The sequence below is a fragment of the Drosophila eugracilis genome, unplaced genomic scaffold (genome assembly GCF_018153835.1).
Source record: "Drosophila eugracilis isolate 14026-0451.02 unplaced genomic scaffold, ASM1815383v1 contig_386, whole genome shotgun sequence".
Classification (NCBI taxonomy): Eukaryota; Metazoa; Arthropoda; class Insecta; order Diptera; family Drosophilidae; genus Drosophila; species Drosophila eugracilis.
In genome coordinates, this window is record NW_024573245.1 from 744,795 (window position 1) to 763,971 (window position 19,177).

The window sequence follows — 19,177 nt, forward strand, 5'->3', positions numbered from 1 at the left end:
AAAGAATAAATCGCAAAAATCACTTGAATTAGTTTTTGGTGGTCTTGGCTTATGGTTACTCATGATTTGGTGATTGGTTGGTTCGGGTTGAATTTTGTTGATCGGGAAATTTAAAGGATAATGTCGAAATCAGAGATATTATATGTATATATTGATATAAATGGGGGATCAATTAATCAATTAACTTGTCTATGCTTCGATACAAACTAAATAAATAATATTAAATGGTTTGTTAGTAGAAAAATTAGACTACTTTTGCTTGTTGCTGTTGCAGAGATGCCGTAGATGTTGCTATTGCTGTTCAGATTGTTAGTAGTTGTCGTAACTATTTTTGGTAAATTATTGCAGTGATTGTAGTTTTTGGAGTTGTTGTAGTTAGTTGTTGTTGTTGTTTTAGTTAGTTGACGCTGGGCACATTTTGGATCAGATTTTGGTTAGTCAAGGCGGGTGGTTCATGGAGAATTGATCGAGGGCGAGGTTAATATTTTGGGTTAGTTTTCGTTTTTTTGTGGTGGTTTTTGGTTTTTAGTTTTCAGTTATTTAATGATGATTGCAGAAAGCAGCCAACCAAATCGATCGATCGAATCAAGCGGCAGGTTCTTCCACATCTTTTCTGTTTGTTTTTTTATTTTTTTGGTTTTTAGGATTTCTCATTCAATTTAGTTTTAACTAGAGAGCGAACTTGATCAACTACTCAAAGGAAATGTTGGTTTTTAGTTATGGGAAAATAAGAAAAGAATGGAAGATACATTTGATTAGCTTTCCATGATTATCTTTTACGACGAGTCACTCAAAGATACCACAAATCTCCAATAACAGCAAATCAAAAGTCAACCAGCAACGAAAACGGTAACGAAAGTAAAACTAAAACGTATTAACACAGGGGATATAGTGCATATATATCAAATATATCCCCGATAACAGGCAGGCGCAGGCAAGCAGAAACCAGGATCTGAGAAAACAATAAAATAGGATAATAACACAGGACAGCACTACGTAAAAAATAGAGAAAACAATAAAAATGCAGATTGTTTTTGGTTTTGTTCTTTTTTTGTTTATTTTTTTTAAAATATTTTTTGTTTTTTTTTTTATTTGTTTAATTTACAATTGTATTTTTTGTTGTTTGTTTTATATTTCGGTAGAAATCAATCTCAAAACGCACAAAATCATAATGGATAGTGTTGGTAATCGGTAAAGAATAGCACAGGTGTTTAGATACTAGATACAAAGAATCGAAATCATTAAAGTTTTCATCAAGTTTATACACAGCAAAATCAACAGAGGCGGCGACAATCAAAATGATATAAGAAAAAAACGAAAAGTGCGCAAACTAGATGGGGCAAGGGGCAAAGGGGGGCGGGGTAAAATACTCTTTTTTTTTGTGTACAATATACAAATAATTCTAATTATAATTCCAAATCAATGCAAAAGTGTTGAGCTACGATTTCTGTGTGTTCTTCTCTTCGTGTTTATATGTATGTGTGTTTTATTCACTGCCAAGAAATTAATAAGCTTATATAGTGATTTATAATTATACATAAGTAACGATTAATTCTGTTTTTGTATTCCTCACAAAGCAAAATCAAAACTTTTGCTTTGCCTACGGCGGTGTTTTTGTGTTTGTTTTGTTGTTGTTGTTTGAAATGTGGTTTTGTTTGTAGTTGTTGTTGGTTTTTTGTTTTTTAATGTATATAATTAAACAATAAGTACTTAAAAACAAAGTTGATAACATTTTCTTGTCGTATTCCTTTACATGATAATAATAATAATAATATTATGGACTGGACTTTGACATAAAAAGAAAGTTTTCGTTTATGTGTAATCAGTTTCCTTTTAAGTTTTGTTTGTAGTTTTTTTTTTTTATTTATTTTTAAGCAACAGAAACAAGCATAGCGAAAAAATGAATTTTCGATTGGAAAATAAGCAAGAAATTATAAGGCATAAGGCATTACGATGAATTAAATTTATGGTATTTAAATCTAGAGAACTACATATTTTGTTTCAACTCTCGGTTGTGTTGGTTTGAGTTTGAGTTGTGTCTGGGTGTGTGTGTGCGTTCGTTTTGTGTTTCCGTTTCTGTTTCCGTTTCCGTTTTGTGTTTGTCAATAGTTTTTCTTTTTCTTAGACGAATCAAATATACGAATCGAGGATATATATATATATTTGCCTTCGCTTTAGCACACATCAAGAAAAAGAGTTCAAAACCCAAAAGGTTAGCTCCATTTCACTTCTAAGGGTCCCGTTAAATTTATAATTTTTTATTTTTAATTTTTATTTTTATTTTTATTTTCAATAATTCCTTTGCGACGACGCTCCAGGCACATTAGACTTTATTATAATACAAAATTAGCAAAAAACTATATAATTTCTTAACCTTTAACTTTCCATTTTATCGCTTATCTTCATCGTTTGCGTCAAACACAAAAATTCATTCAGTTTTTTCTTTCTTTTCTTTCTTCCCTTCCTTCTTCCTACTTTTTTTTCTTTTGCATTTTGGTAACTATTAGAAATTGTTAACTAAGAAAATTTCACTAATTGTTGTAGCTGCTGCTCCTCCGTCCGTTTGTCTGTCCGTCCGTAAGTACGTTGCTTCTCCGTAACTGTATCTGTAGTATCCGGTTCCGTATGGTTATGTTTGGGTCTGGTCTGCATTTGCATTTGCATTTTGCATCCGCCTGCAGCTTCAACGTCTTTAATTTGCAGTATAAAACTAAAATTTCAACTTTTTTTTCCTCATCTGCTGCGTTTCGTTTTGTTGTTTTTGTTTGTTTGTTTGTTTTGTTTTGTTTGCTGATGTTTTTTTTTGTTTAATATTATTTGGTGTTGACAGTTTATGTTGTTGGCTTTTTGTTTGTTGTGGTGTTGATTGGTTGGTAGGTTGATTGGTGTGTTGGGTTGGAGAGTAGGCACACTTACTGTTCTTGGGGATCAGTATCACTCTCCTCCAGTTCGCTCTTGTTGCGGCGCTTCTCATAGATGAGAATGATGATGCACAGAATCAGCACCTCAGCACAGATGCCCAGGAAAGGCCACACGGCGGCAAATTTGCCTATGGAAAAGATGATGTTTATTAAATTGGTTATTTATTTGTATAGCAACCATGGTCGTTTATGATCTTTATTTACTTTAGACTAATAAACTTAGTTCTTCATGCCAAAAGATATAATAACAAGATATCCAACTGACAGAACTTCAACAATTTAATTTAGGAAAGCACACTTTGACCTCAAAGGAAAATAGCGCTAACATATCTCAACGCAGACCATAGTTTTTCGGCGGATATTAAATAAAGCTTAGTCGACACTCCCAGCGTTTGGAACTTACCCTTAACACGCACGTTTGTGAAGTCACTGGCAGGAGCGGTGGAGTTATCACCATAGTCATTGGCCGCATTGCGTCCAATGCATTTGTACTCGCCTCTGTCGTCCAATGTCACATTGTCCAGTGTCAGGATGGCGTTCTGGACATTGTTATCATCCGCTTTCAGGACGAAGCGATCTGTGGCGTTTGTCAGCGTTACATTGCCTGTAGTTATATAAAAAAAACAGCAAAGTTAAAACCAAATTCCATCAGTTGAGATCAAGAAGAGAGACAGAGAGAGAGAGATTTAAGGACTCACCAAAGGTCCATGACAACTGGGGGTCAGTTCCCACGACGGTGCAGGTCACCGACATCTTCTCACCCTCCACAACAGCGGTATTTGAAGGCACTCTTACCATAACGCGGGCTGTAGATGATCAAGGAAAGCAATTAATTTAAAGTTAGTGCTTCGTTCCAAGGGTTTCGTAAGACTTACCAATCACTGTGATATTCTGGGACTCTCCGTTGTACTCGCAACTGTATAAGCCATCGTCGTGCACGTCCGTTTTATCGATGATGAACCTATTCTCGGCTGCGATTATCTTAAAGCGACCTTTCAGGGAAGGCACCTCCGTCACAGCGGTGTTGTTCTTTTTCCTGTTGGCGATTGGAAAGCGGATATTGGAGTGTTAGTTTGAAAGAAGAAGGTGTTGAATGGGCAACAAAAAATGTCTCCTTAGTATGCCTTCCCTAAAGAAACTGTTTGTGTTTAAGAACTTGCATAAATTAATTGGAATTTAATACAATAATGTTAACCTTATAATTTGTTTTCATTGTTTTTTCTCTGTGAATATTTTTGCCAGGAGAAAAAGCCATTTATCTAAATGAATTCTACAGTTATCGCCGAATAGCCGGGCTGCACCTACTTGAGGAGCAAACTTTCTCTTAGCCCTTCGCCTTTCTCTGCGCCTCTTTTGCCAATTATTCAAAGACTAATTCCACAGCGAAGCACACGCAAAGTTTGGCCCTGGCCCCAGAACAAAAACAAGAACAAGAACGAGAACTAGGGACCCGGACAAGTCCCGGAATGAACAAAAGTGTCATTACCATTACCAGACCGGGCCAACAGAGCTCGGAGCCACGGCTACCAACACTAACTGGTCCCAGACAGGAAGGCACTTTTCAGTAACCACCTTTCCCTAGAAGTGCCCCCCATCACAGACCCCACACTCAGCTGTGCACATTCGCACAAATGGCACCTTGTTGTACCCTTGCAAAGGGTATTTTAATTATTTTCACCCTGTTCGGAAAAAATAAAATAATAGGGTGTCCACATTCGGCACTAATGAAATTCGAAAGTGTAACTTAAAGTCTGCTTTGAGTTTCAGAAACATTCTAGATCCCAAAACATATCGTTTACTGAATATTTCGAATTTACATAACTTACAATAAGTCGAAACCTCTTACCAGCCTACCCATAGCCTACTTTTAGACACTAACAAAAGTGATTTGAATCCCCCAAAGAAAATTGATATTTGACACCTGTGATAGATATATTTTCTATAGTGTATTTGACGCTTCGTTCTTGTTTCGGTCAGCAGGTTACGTCAGTCAGTCAGGCAGTCAGTTAGGCAGTCAGGCCAACATAATTAAGCAAAAGTGCTTAGCTGTGCCGTATTAAAATGATTGCTCTTATAACTACTAACTATGTGGGGCACAGACACAAACATAGACCCATAGACCCAACCCACCCTCTGTGCCTTGACAACATCCCCCGGATATTTTTTTGGGATCCCTGAGTTAGGATGTTACGGAATGATGACTTACCATATGAGTACGCCCGGCGTTTCGTCTTTCACGTTGCAGCTGAGAACCAGCGGAAATTTGATGTCGTAAAATTTCATTTTATGCTCGATATTATCATAGTTTGGCACCAGCTTATCTGGAGATGGTATAGATAAATGGAATATATTAGTCAAATATTGGCATGGGCATTAGGGCGTTCTAATGTTTGGGATACGAGAAAACGTTTACATAAAGAACTGCTTAAACAAAGTTTATTCTAATAACTTGTATATAAAGATAAATATATTTGCTTATAGGAATAAATTGAGAACGAGCTTAAAGTATGAGAGGTTTGGTGGAGATTTTTTTGATAAGTTTGGATAGATTTCTGAGGTTTTTGATTTGATTTTTCATTGGCTGAGAGATGAGAGCTTGATATTCGGTTTTGAATACTGACTAAATTGCTTAGGAGAGTAATGATGATTTAGCAACACACAAATCACTAATACCAAATCAAAGGTGGAGCAAATAAACCAAAGGATATTCGTAGAACTAAAACTATAACTAAAACTAAAACTAAAACTAAAGAATACGTATAAATAAAACAAAAGAGCATACAATTTGGTCAATCGAATTTTATTCATCCTGTCTGGTATAAAAAACACATTGTCGTACTATTTCGAAACTTGGACTGAAATCAAATAAACTTCATTTTACGCTGCATATGAATTGAGATTACTTTGATTATTTACGTTTTGATGTTTTGATTAGTTTGGTATGTATAGTAGTATAGTTGATTAATTTATCGGTTAAGTTAGCTGTAATGTAAAGTAGAGCAAAAAGGTTGGTAAATTTATGTTTATCGATATACACAATGCGATACATACAACATTTAGATCGATTCTCGATTTATCGATAGCTCGATAGACAAGAAGCGCAAGCAAAATAGAAAGCAAATAGAAGGAGAGAATCGAAGAGAATCAGCGACTCGTCACATGTTGTTGTTTTTCCGCCTTATCTGGCAGTCTGATTGATTATAATCAGCTCGTAAGCCAAACGCTGCCAATTGTAAACTTATGCGTCATCGCAAACTGGCTGCCAATCAAATTCGAATCGAAACGAAACGAATTGGAATCAGAATTGAAATTGAAATTGAAATCCGAATCGTTCGCTGCACCTGCCAGCTGTGTGTTCAACAATCAGAGTAAACAACCAAAGCGTTAAAATAGGAGAAAACCAAGGAGAAACAAAGGGGACGCAATACAGGAATACAGGACAGGAGGAGAAGGCAAGAGGCAATGGCAAAGAGATAACCAAAGGAAAACAAAGACAGAGATAGCTACATAGTTCACAGAGGACACAAGACAAAGCAACAAATGAAATCAAGAGAAAGTAAAGCACAAAAGACAAAGAAAGAGCGGCAATGATGAAAAAGTTAAGGCAAACAACTCAAGCTCAACTTAAAGGTGTGACCATATGTGAATGTGTAGGTATGGTGTGTGGTGTTGGCTGTGTGTATGGGCGAGAGCAAAAGAGCGAACTTGTCAAAAGTCACACTGAGGGGGAGCGAGCGGGAGGGCGAGTTAGCTAGGCGAGCGATTAACGTTTAATTAAAAACCAACAACACCGAAATTAGACTAGCAAGGCTGATGCGATGGAAAGACACGGCGAGAGCAAGCGAGAGTGAGGGGGAGGGAGGGCTAATGAGGAGAGCGAGGGCGAAAGAGAGCGATAGGGTGGGGTGTGGTGCCAGAGCTGAGATCAGATGCAGTTCGAAAGACACAGAGCAAGTGGGTGGGGGTGGGGCGCACATTTGCAGCGATGACACTTGACCTTGTTCCCATTTTCAATTTCCCAAATCTCTAGTTTTAAAACGGTTATATAAAATTCAAGTCAAAAAGTATGCTAAGAAAAAAACGTTATTTTTTAAGGCATTTTCAGAAACCCTTCTTTATATAAAAGATAAAGCTAGCATGAGTACAAACATCTATTTTTAATTATTGGCAAAACATTGACAAGAAAAATTAATCAGAGATATTGAAAATGAGAACAAGGCTATAGTTTTTGGTACGATAACAATTACAATGGCAGTTTCGATTGGCGCGAGCGAGATAAAAGCCAAAAAACGAACAACAACAAAGTGGGCATTTACAAGTTGAACTTTAATAAGAGATTTAGTGGGTGTTTCATGTGTGTATTGCGTATTTGTGTTTGTGTGTATGTGTGTGTGTGTGGCTCACCCATCTTGACGGGCAAGAGCGTCTGGTGCTGCAGATGGACCTGATGCCCCTGGCCACCCATCAGCATATGGCCTCCAGCACCCAGCATTGGGGCACTGGCACCCGCAGGATCTCCCGCAGCACCGGTGCCACCACCAAAACCAACTCCACCCATCATGGCCTTTGTGCTGGTGGCTGCTGAAATGGTGGTCTGTTCTCCTTCTCCGACTGTAACTGGTCCTGCTCCTGTCCCTGTTCCCACCACTGGCGGAACATAGTGCGGTGCATAGGTCTGGTAACGCTCATTCTGGCCAAGATTGGGTCGCGGCGGCAGTGGCAACTGGAAGGCATTCAACGTGTGCTGCGCCTGTTGCTGCAACTGCTGCTGATGGTGGGAACGGTGGTGCGCCGTCGTCAGGAGCAGGCTGGCCTCCGTGGCAGCGGCGCTGGCAGTGGTATGCGTCTGATTGTATAGTATAGTTGGTGGCTCCGGTGGCGCCACCGTGTGCTCCAGCAGATTGAGGCGCGGTGGTGGGAAGTCGGGCGGTGTGGCCGAGTAAACGCGGTGGATCCCCCCTCCACCAGCCGATGGATGCCACGGCTGAGAGCCGGACAGACTGGTGTTTCCATAACCCAAATGCGACTTGTGCTGCTTGTGCGACTGATGGGGCAACTGTTGCTGTTGTTGTTGCTGCTGAGTCTCCAGCCACGCTCGTGTGAAGAAGTCATCCGCCGAGTTAGGCGTCAGCTCGTCAATGGTTTGATAGCCAGACTCGGTGGGTTCACTCGATCCAGCTCCAGCTCCCTTGGAATCTCGAACGTGCAACATATAGCCGCCGTGGCGATGGTTGCACTGGTAGCGACCCTCGTGCACCTTGAGAGCATGCCGCACGCTCAGGTGTGCTTCGATCTTGTGCTTCTCACCTTTAGCGGGATGAGCAACAGATGACCAGATGAGAGGTTGAAACAACTCCTCCGGAAACAAGACCGCCAAAATACTCACCCTCAATAGCACTCTCCGACAAAATGTAGGCATGATCATCCCGCCCGTGCCGCAGATTGTGCCGTGTGATCGGCTCCCCGTTCTTGAGCCAATGGATCTGCTCGTTGATCGGGATAATGCAGGTGATCGAGAAGGGCTGGCCCAGGTTTACATTGGGGTCGCCATAGTAAATGGTCGCCGGCACCTGGAACTTTGTGGACTCCTCGCTCAGGTCGTTGGCTGCTCCCGCACACAAAAAAGCGAACGTTGGTATATATTGGGTTCAAGGGTCAAACAATGAACTTATAACTAGTCTAGGAAAAGTGCTGATCAACAAAATATGTTTAGCAGGCGTGTAACCAGTTCATAATGCGGCAGAAAGTATGCAATGATTTATTTGAGATTTTCCAACGCACTTTTTGGAGATTTAAAAAAAAGAAAGAAGATATTCCTGTGACAAACCTTATTGATTTCTGTAAGGCCAGCCGTGATTGAATTTTTCCGGCAGTTTATTTAGTTTTTTAAAGCAATAAGTGAAAAACTTGATTTTCCGAATATGAAACTGCTTGAAAAATTCAACCGCAACCACCAAATTCCGTTGACCAGTGAAAACGAATTCAAATCATAAAAACAAACTGAAAACCAACGCAAAAAAGGAGAAACAAATATCGATCATCAATACTTCCTAATAATATAATTGTTTATGCGATGACTTATATTATGTGTGTGTTTTTCCCGTTATGGTTATTTGTTGAAAAAGTTGCGATCGATTATTTGATTTCAGCGCCAAGTTGCAAACGTATATATCAATGTTGGAATTTATCTACTCGAAATGCTTATATGCTTTGGGCAGTTTTCTTTTCAGTTTTCAGTTTTTTTTCCTTTTTAAGGGGGGTGGTTGGACGGGGTGGGGAGGCTAATAAAACACATTTACACACAGAACACAAAAACACAACGAATGGAAAATAAACTAACATAAATCGAAAATTTATTTACGTAATGGTGGAAATTAACATTAACTTATGTATCGATATAAATGGGTTTTTCTTTCTTACTGCACTGAGTGATTTATCGTAACTTAATTGATTCAAGGCTAAGAAACAGTGAAGGGCCTATATTAAGACAGAGAGATATATACTATATACATTACTATAGAAAACTTTGTTCTTCATTTCTGGGTATTTTTTTATTAAGAATGATATTGTCAATATAAAAAGGATTCTCCTAATTTAGTTGACAAAACAAAGTTAACGTGCAAGGTTTAGTTTTTCCCTGTAAATTTCCAAAATATTAATGGAATATAAAGTAAAAAAAATATGACGTTAAAGGCAGCTAACAAAGGAAGGGAAATACATATATCAATATGTATACTGTTTCGCAAAACCTAAATGTTTATTTTATTTTACAAATATAAACTTGAGAAATGTTTTGTTTTTTATTTATCTTTTAAAAACAAATATTTCCTATGGTTTCTGTTTAAATTTGAAATAAATTTTCGTTTAATGTATCAAAAGCTTATTTGTTTCTCATATCAGAAACATAATATTTCCCCCGAGACCTTGACAACTGGACTTTTAGCTTGACTTTTGGTTCGATAGTCAAAGAAAAAGAAAAAAAGATAGTCGAAAACAATGACGTCAATGACGACCGTCCGGTTTGAACTGCATCGATGACGTCAATTTCTACCAGTTTGAACTGCATAAACCCACAGAGACCTGCTGCGAGGCCTTGTGGCATACCATAATAACTTGTTGAGCTGTTATCGCCAAGTACCCTCTGATAACACAGAAGCAGGGCCATAAATATTAGTGTAATTGTGTACTTTGGGCGCATGGAGGGAGGGAGTACAGTACGTTTATTTGATCGTACACTTGCCTATATATTTGCCTGTATATTTCCCCCGAATGTATTACAAAATGGACTGTCGAGAGCTTGATAAAAAAAAAAAAAAGTTAAACCTAACCGAACCGAACACAGCAATGCGGAGCCGAATGAACCATGAGCACACACTCTTATCAGCTGATTAAAGCAGTTAGCGAGCGGTTGGACAATGTCTTTATCTTTATCCTTATCGCTGTCATGTCAACTCTCGCACACGAACAAACTCGCACGTTTGCACATAACTGATGTTAAATTATGTTTACGTCTCTTTTGCCATCTGCTGACATCTTCATTCTTTCATTCTGTCCTTCGCATCAAAATTAACCCTCTTTGGGCCAAACAACTTGGGTATACCTTTTAAATCAAAAGTAGGTTTAAATATAAAAAAAATTATAAATAATACAGGGTAATTTCTACCTTTTATTTATTTTATTTAAAATCCTAAACAATGATATATTTCATCATTAAAGTGTCAAAAAAAAAGCTATTATAAGTAGCAATAAAAAAATAGATGTACTTTTAAATCATTTATAATTTAAACTTTTTAATTTCAATTCAAGTTGAAATAAACAAGTGAATTATTTATGTGCCGCATATATCCTTTAGGCACTAAGAGGGTTAAGCGTAGGGAAATGTAGATTGTTCCACGCACACACACACATACACACGCATCGAAAAAGAGATGGAAAGAGCGCGAGAAGAGGTACAACAATTTATTTTACAAACATGTTACATGCACGAGTCGCGCTCTACAGCCATAGTCTAAAACCCCACCTTACCACCTAACCACCCAGCACACCTACTTTCCCCCAACCAACACCAGCCGAAAATGCTTTTGTCACTTTGGACAGGCCAACTACATGGCCAATAGGCAAGAGGGAGATGGGGCTACACAACACAACTGAGCATATTGCAGCCGGCAGAAGCCGAAGGAGGGAGACAGAACGAGAGGAGACAGCAGACAGCTGAACAATAATTTAAATTTATACAACACTGTCGCACACACACACGCATTTGGAGGTATTTATATGTACCTTACAGTTGCCACCAGGGCTGCCAACCTCTTTTAAAATTTAATTTAAACTAAATATGCTTTAATAGAAAATAAAGTTAAGATATTATTTAAGCTATTAAGTTTTTAAGACTAAATCAAATAAAAACTTATAATAATTTAAAGGTAATATAAAAGCTAAACTAATGATACTTTAATATATTCATCTAAATTTTAATAAATTTAAAATAAATTAACCTAAGTAAAGGCAAATAATAATAAATGATGTATTATTACGTATACATAAACTAACATAACTTTAGAGGCATACTAATATGCATAAATAATATACTTAAAGGTACCTTTAAGGGGTTGAAATTATTATAATAAACTTAAGGATCGCATTGCGAGTAAGAATGTTATCAATGAAGTCATTATTATTCCTGAAAAGCACTAAAATCTTGTCACTTTTTGAGGTGCTTAAGCTGTGATGACAGTTTCTCAGAATTTTGTTTGCCGTATACGTAATAAAATTGCTCATACGCAACGTTGTAAGGTTAGTAAAATTTTAGCCTATAAATAATTCTATATTTTCCAGCTTATGAATAGTTCTAAGGGGCATACATTACATAGGTATATTTTCTATTATTCTTCGAACTTTAAATAAATGTGAAATACTTATCAAAAATTAAATCTAAGAAAACAAAAACCACATTAGAAAGCAAACGCTGGCCAAGCTTTCAGTATAAAGGCAAATATTTCAAAAGGCTTGCAGCCCTGGCGTACAAAAGCACACCTTAACATTCCTTTGATGGCCCTTTCTCCTGCCCTATATATCCACCACATTTCTCTGCCCCGACAAGTCCTAAACGCTTAACCGCTAGTTGCCGTTTTTGTTGCTGTCGGAGAACAAGAAATTTATGGTTTATTGCTTGTTCATCCAACACAGTTTTTGTCGCATTCCTGCCTGCGCCAAATAGAGCTGAGCACAAAAACAAATGAATACGATGCGGAGCTGTGCGGGGCGGTGCGGAGTGGGGCGTCTAAAAAAGCGCAAAACTAAAAGTTTATTTAATCAAATTTATGGGTCTGCCTGTAGTCTTCTATGCAACGGCCCCCCTTGGCCACACCCCGTAAATCGAACGCCCCCTGAATCGCAAACTTGTGACATATTGTCTAAGGCATTTGTCTCTGTGTGTTTATGTGCGTACAAATTGGCAAAGCGTAAATATATGTACATATTTAAGCACAAACACAACACTAGATATTTAGGTTTCAGAATTTCCAAACCATTTCGATGAATTTATGCATCATACTTAAGTGATAACAAAGTATGTTTAAAACAAAAGTTTTAAACTAAATTGAAAATAGAAAAGCCAAAATTGAAATTTCGTCAACAGAAATTCAATAAGCGAACAAATTAGCAAATGAGCAAGTTTGTGTTACACTTAGCTTCAAGTTTTGTACTTTTTTTAGTCAAAGGTTTTAAAACAAATGATTGACTGTATTGGGTTTTTAGATTTTCCCCATGTTGTTGTCAAAATCATTGTGGCCGAAAGCAATTAAAATAAAATTTACACAGAAAATTTGCAAAACCCCGCGAAAACGAACGCGAAGTGCACGATAATTACACTAAACGAAAACAAAAAATAAACTCAGTATAAGAAAAATTAATTAACACCAAGCTAAAATTCTCATATATATATATATATATATATATATGTATAGGAGTATGTGTGTGTATGAAGAATAAGTGGCTTTGAATGTATCTGTGATTTTGTGTGTTATTTTTAGCAGGCGCTGCGCACGTGAAGGCACAGTTTGAACTGCACTGGATAGACACATCGTGCGCAAACTAATTCCGAACAGTTTGAGGGTCATCAGCAGAGCAGGCAACAATTTCGAAAAACTTTATGAAAATCTGATTTGCAACTTTTGCAGTTGGTTGAAGTTTAAGCTCATTTGTATACAATTAAGAAAAATGTAAATCCATGACTAAAAGGTTTTCGTATCCTGTAAAAACTAAGTACTTCCTGAAAAGTTAAGAACTTTATGTTAGGTAATCTTTTTAAGTCTTAAATAAACCTTTTAAAACCTCTTAAAAAATATATATAACATTTTTAATAAGCTCGTTATTTTACAACTAGAAAAGCACTTAAACCACACCATTCCAATTTACGAACTTAAAAGGGGAAAATATTAATAAAATCTTCATTACAATCAACAGTAAACTTGGTTTAGAATCTATAAAACCATTATGCTTATTAATATATGAACTTAAAGTTGAAGTTTTCATTAAACTAATTCCCCAGAAAGAACTCTTTTCAATTAGAAAATAACACAAATCCAAAACCATTTGTAAAAGCTAATTGTTTTGGCCTCAAAATCGGATCCCTCCATTGCGTTGCTTTAATCAGCAATTATATAATTGATTTTTCCGAAAATGTTCAATACTTCAAGTGGCTGAATGATTGACTCAATTGCCGTATTGACGATCGATTGAGAGCGTCTGAACGGACCGGATTTAGCGATCGATACCGTCGATACCGTTTATACAGTCGCTGGGTCAGTGAACGCCAGGCGAAGGCAATTGTTCTCGTATGGAAAGTTCATTAAGTAAATTGCATGAGAAATGCCAATTAAATGCAGAGAACTCGACTACACTTGACAAACAACACACAGATATACACAGCCAGAGACACTTGCCAACAAAAACAAAGTAATTTAGATGACAAAAACAAACAGCGGTGATAGATAATGCAAAGGGAAAGGGAAACCATAGGAGAGCGGCGAGGGGGGGAAGTGTCACTTTTAAAATGCGCCAACTAACCATTATAGTGATTATTATTATCATGCTTATCATAATCAGCCAGAGATTTATAAATAAATATTTAAATACGCAGCCGAGTTACGCGAGGAAAAGCAAACACAATGAAATGGGTGGCTGGGAGGTAGGTAGGTAGGTATGCCAGTCATGTGTCTCTGGGCATAGTGTGTTTGCTCAGACCTGCGAAAGTGTGCGTGTGCTGCTCTGGCTGCTGCTGTAAATTCAAATAAATATCAAAAAGAAAAAAAATTGTTTTTCTATTTTAAAATTAGCGAAAGCAACCAAAAACGAAAATGACGACGGCGCACTCCGTGGCTAAACCAACCGTGTGGTCCCTCCCCGCCTTTCCACTCTCCACTTTCCTACCTTTCCAACCAGAACTACAACAAAAACACCGACTATAGTATTCTGAATATCTCACATGTACATGTATGTGTGTGTGTGTGTGTGTTTGGCTTTTAAAAAACTTTGTTTAGCTTAACCCCACAAAGCACAAAAGCATCAGCCGCGCGAAAACAAGACCGCACGCAAAGTGCATCGGGGGATAAAACGAAAATAAAAAAAAAACAAAAACAATAGCAACAGTTGCATTTTGCATTTTGCATTTGCAATTGCAATTGCAGTTGCAGTTCACTTTTTCCGCTGATAAATTGCCAGGACCTTTGAGGGGACACTGGGGGAAAGCTGTTCATTGTTTCGAGTTAGCATGTCTTCAGGAAAAAAGAAAACTTTCTTTGACATGAGAATTCTATTATTTTCGGTGTCAATTCCCTTAGAATACAGAAAAAGTTGCTAAACTAAGTAGTAATACTTTGTATGCGTGGGCAATATGTAGTCTATGATGGTTAATAGTTAATGGTTTTATAACATATTACTATCGTTATAAGTAACCCTTTTTATTTAATGCAATGCAATGTTTACTCAAACTTTCTGAGGAAGAATATTCCAACTTTCTAAAATTCAACAAAAACTAAAGTACATGTGAGTTGGCGTTCTGCAAAACAGTTGGCAGCCCTGCTAATATCGAATAGAGAGTCGTCTATCGACGAGCCCGTTAAGAATGTCCAGCACTAAGAAGAAGAAGATAAAGTTGAAATAAAGTTGAAAAGTTGTCAGCGTCATAAAACAATAAGGTGAAAAGTTGTCAAACTGTTGTAAAGTCCAATCTCCAAATTAGTTGTCCAACCATAACATAAACCTAAATATTTATTATAACTATTAATAATATCAAATTACCTTACATACATTTTTACAAATACTGTAAAAGTTTTGAAATAATTTGCCTTGAAACAAAATCAAAGCAGTTCAGCAATGCCCAATAAAACCTAATAAATACTTCAATTTAATATTTAAGCTTTGTAAAAACTTTGCAACTAGAACACATCCCTATACTAACTAATAGCATGGTTTTGGTAATACAAATACAATCTCTATGGGCACACATGTGGTTCTACAGAAAGAACTTGAAAAATGTTGCTCATTCATTTAGCTGCTGGCTTTTGGCCTCTGGGATTTTTTTCTCTCTTTTTTTTTTTTTTTTTTTTGGTTTTCGGACAAATGCACATTAGACGTCTTTAAAGCAAACAAACATTAACAAAACACTTGTTTAATGTTTTCAAGTATGTAGAAATAACAGGGGAATTTCTTTGGATGGTTTTCTAACTTCTGCTATCTGCCTTCTGCCTTCTGCCTTCTGCCTTGTGTCTGTATGTACATAAATATTTTATTTGCTTGCAGTTGGTGTGTCTAATTAAACGAAATAAACATAGGCTAAATTTAATTTCAGCCTCTCTAGAGTGGCGGTTTCTTTTGGCCATGGAAAAGCCATACAAAGCGAGGCGAACCCGGAACAAAGAAGTGTGGATTTTGATATCGTTTAGATACATTTTATTGGCTATGAGCTGGTTCTTTTTATCTTACAAAATGCTAAATAAGGTGACCTAAAAAGTCTTTAAAAACTACAAAAATAAGTAACATAAAATATTAAGCTAGCACTATTAGAAGCTAGCTGTTAAGAATCTTTCAGAGCTTTCTTAACTTTTTTCACAACAAACTCAATTTTTTTACAAAAATCTACCTCATAATAATTAATTTAATATATTGCCTTGACTTTTGGCTGAAATATAAATTGTTTTCAACCATAAATTCCGAGGAAAATCATCAGTTTTCAATCGATTTTCGTTGTTTATGCTTGTGTAATATATTTGGCTTTATACTGTTTGACAGGCACTGTCAGTGCGATCATTGTTTGGGAAGAAAAATCATTGCGCTTTGCATACGTCACGGGCCATCAGAATTGATCAATAAATTGTTGGTCCCACATATATATACTAGATATATAAATATATATACGAATGTCTGGCAGTTTCGTTGAATATTTCATTTGAATGCCCTGCTTTTCGAGCCAGCCATCCCCTGCTATTCCCCTATGCTATTGGCCAACCCCTCTGGGCCCACTATGCGCCATTTATGTCAATTATTATTGGCTTTGGAATTGGAATTGGAAAGCGAAACGCAAATTGATGCGAAGAAAAGAAAACTAAATCGAGGAGAAACTTGCAGATACAAATGTATCAACGCACGTGTGGGCGCTCCGCCTGCTGCCGGCCATCAGTTGCCAATTTATTTATGTATTTATGGTACTTGTAAAAAACAAAATAAAAATCTAATAAAAAAAAACATTACCCTCCGTCACCCATGGAGTGAATACTGACTGATGGATGTGGTAGGTAGGTAGGTAAGGCCCCTTTTAATTGATCTTTGTTTTTCGCAATTGCTGTGGAAAATGACGCATTTTAGTGCCTCTGCCAGCCGGAATTTAATGGCCAAAAATGTCCTCAAATGTTCTATATATTGTAGCAACATGGTTTTATTTTCATTTTATACGAGTCTGTACTTTTGAACTTTAAGACAAAGGCGCTTAGAGAATGAGGGACGGGGAAAGAGCCAATGCCACAGGCGATAAAGCTGTTTTTTCCAAGCTCTTATCAATATGGTCGTTTGCTAAATAAGAGTATATAGTAACTTCGAGTTCTGATATTGGACATAGCAAATAACAATGCCATTACTCTGTAAGCTAATCAAAATAGAAACTCATGAGGGCAAAAATTTACCAAAATTTGTTTTTTCATAATTGTTAAAAAACAAAACAAAAGTTTAAAAGCTAAGTAAATCTATCCCTATCAGAGTTTGTTGTGCCCTTTCGGGTATAAAGTATAATTTTGAATCAAAATATATTAAAATTTAAATATTTTTGAAGTATTTCTTTATAGTTAGTTTACTTGTTTAAATCTATAAAAATCTTTTTACGAGTTTCCTAGGTAATGAAATATTTTCAGAAAAATATCTGCCAGGACTTTTCCCAACAAGATCTCTCACAATTTATACATCCTGCTAGAGATTTGCATTTACCATCTTGGCCACATTTTCTATATACTTCTTGCCCAACGTCACAATGGAAAAATTCCTCTCTTTCGTGGAAATAGCGACAGCAATTCCCAGACAGTCACTCAAAAAGAAAATATTTGAGCAAAACAGAAAAAAAAAGGAGGAATATATATATTCCACTCTGGCTGGTCAAATGCCCCACACGAGGGGCGGGCAGCTGATTGATTGGGAGGGAAAAAGGGCCGGGGGAGGGGTGGTGGCATTTTCTTTTTGGTGACGTTGTTGGCGACTCTTTGGTTTGGCATTGCTTTTTGTTGCCGCCGATGAAAAGTCAAACACAGCAGCAGGAACAACAACAATATAAGAAAAAAAAGAAAAGCCGTGGAGCACTTCTGGCAGACAGTCAGACATTCAAAAAATACACACATCTATATAATCTATAGGAAGATATATATATATATATATACAGCCTGGCACAGTGGGCCGCAATACGCAATTGTCTTTAAGTGCGAAAATGAAGGAAAAAAAAAGAAGAGAACAAAAGATGAGAAACGAAAGAAAACTTGACATTTCGGAAGGAGAATATTTTCAGAGCAAACATCGAGAGAACCCGCAGCGCTATATGTATATTTTTATTGTTCTCACGCAGAAAAAACAACAAAAAAAACCAAGAATAACACTATATTTATTTTTAAATATAATACTTAGCCTATAACAAAGGCAAATATTGGAGCGTGCATAGAGATACAGATACAAATAGGCACGGATATAGCCGCCGCATGAAAGGTCTGCCAAATGTGTGAACTTTAAGCTTTTATCGAGTACCCGCTAATAAAAGAGCAACATGGGGGCCGGGATGGTTTTTACCACGATAAATAGATAAGGGCGTTAAAATACAACTTTGTTTTTGTATGCCTTGGTGTGGCGTCCCCTACCCTTAACGCCCCTCAATTAGCAGGAAAATGCATCAGACAAAAGGTGCACACACGCATATGCTTACACTGAGCGAAAAAAAACAAACAGAAGAAGGCCGCTCGAAAGTCAAGGTTGCGAATATTTGATTTACGGCCATTTCACAACGCTATTGTGCGTCATAAAAATGCGAATTTAATTCTCATCTTGCGTCACTAGACCTTAATTAAATTGGCAACAGTTTCGCTCGTCTCGCTGATGAGATACTGTGAGATACTTCTTGAGTATCATAATGTAATTTCAAGCATATTTAAGTTTTAAAACAACTATCTATTAGCTGTTAGCATGTTATTTAACAAATATTTTCTAAGCTTGAAGGAGTGCTAATTGTATAAAATTTTTACTTTGGGTTTTTCTTATATTTAGATCATGCTCCATGGTTCATAAACACAAATTTGCTGGCCTTAAGTTTAAATTAATAAGAATTTCACGTTTCGTACTAATTAAGGCATGTGATTCTTAGTGTTATGAAACAGAAGCTTTGCTTTTCTTAATATTTCTACTATGACAAATGGAATTCAATAAAACCCTAACTCAAATCAGTTTATTGATAAGAAAATTGTATATGCCAAAAAGTAATCAATCTATTCAGTATCTATTAAGTGAGTAAAAAGGGGGAAATCCTCACTGATCACTCACTGAATTTTATAGCTATTTATTGATCAACATTCCCTCTTTAAGCTTGGTTTTTCGCCGTGTAAAAATCATACATACAATGCACACTATATAAAAACATATATATATTTATGGACGTGCCCTGTTTAAGCAACCATTATCTGGCACCGACCGGAAACACAAGGCAACCTCTATATTGAAGAACAACAAGAACAAGA

General features: G+C 36.9%; 1 protein-coding gene across 7 annotated transcripts in view; it reads right to left on the reverse strand.

The window, feature by feature from the left end:
- The window catches only part of LOC108106096 (neuroplastin), a 36,548-nt gene that overhangs the window by 6,042 nt on the left and 11,329 nt on the right, over positions 1-19,177 (reverse strand). For 5 of the 7 annotated variants that reach the window (XM_017212956.2, XM_017212955.2, XM_017212958.2 and 2 more), the window contains exons 3-7: positions 5,128-5,242; positions 3,797-3,957; positions 3,620-3,727; positions 3,325-3,525; positions 2,917-3,049 (exon numbers count right to left, since the gene is read on the reverse strand). In XM_017212956.2, coding sequence (XP_017068445.1) covers positions 2,917-3,049; positions 3,325-3,525; positions 3,620-3,727; positions 3,797-3,957; positions 5,128-5,242 — 718 coding nt within the window. Of the gene's footprint in view, positions 1-252; positions 691-2,916; positions 3,050-3,324; positions 3,526-3,619; positions 3,728-3,796; positions 3,958-5,127; positions 5,243-19,177 lie in introns of those variants that run through there. The other 2 variants (XR_005993865.1, XM_017212960.2) reach the window with 2 other exon arrangements.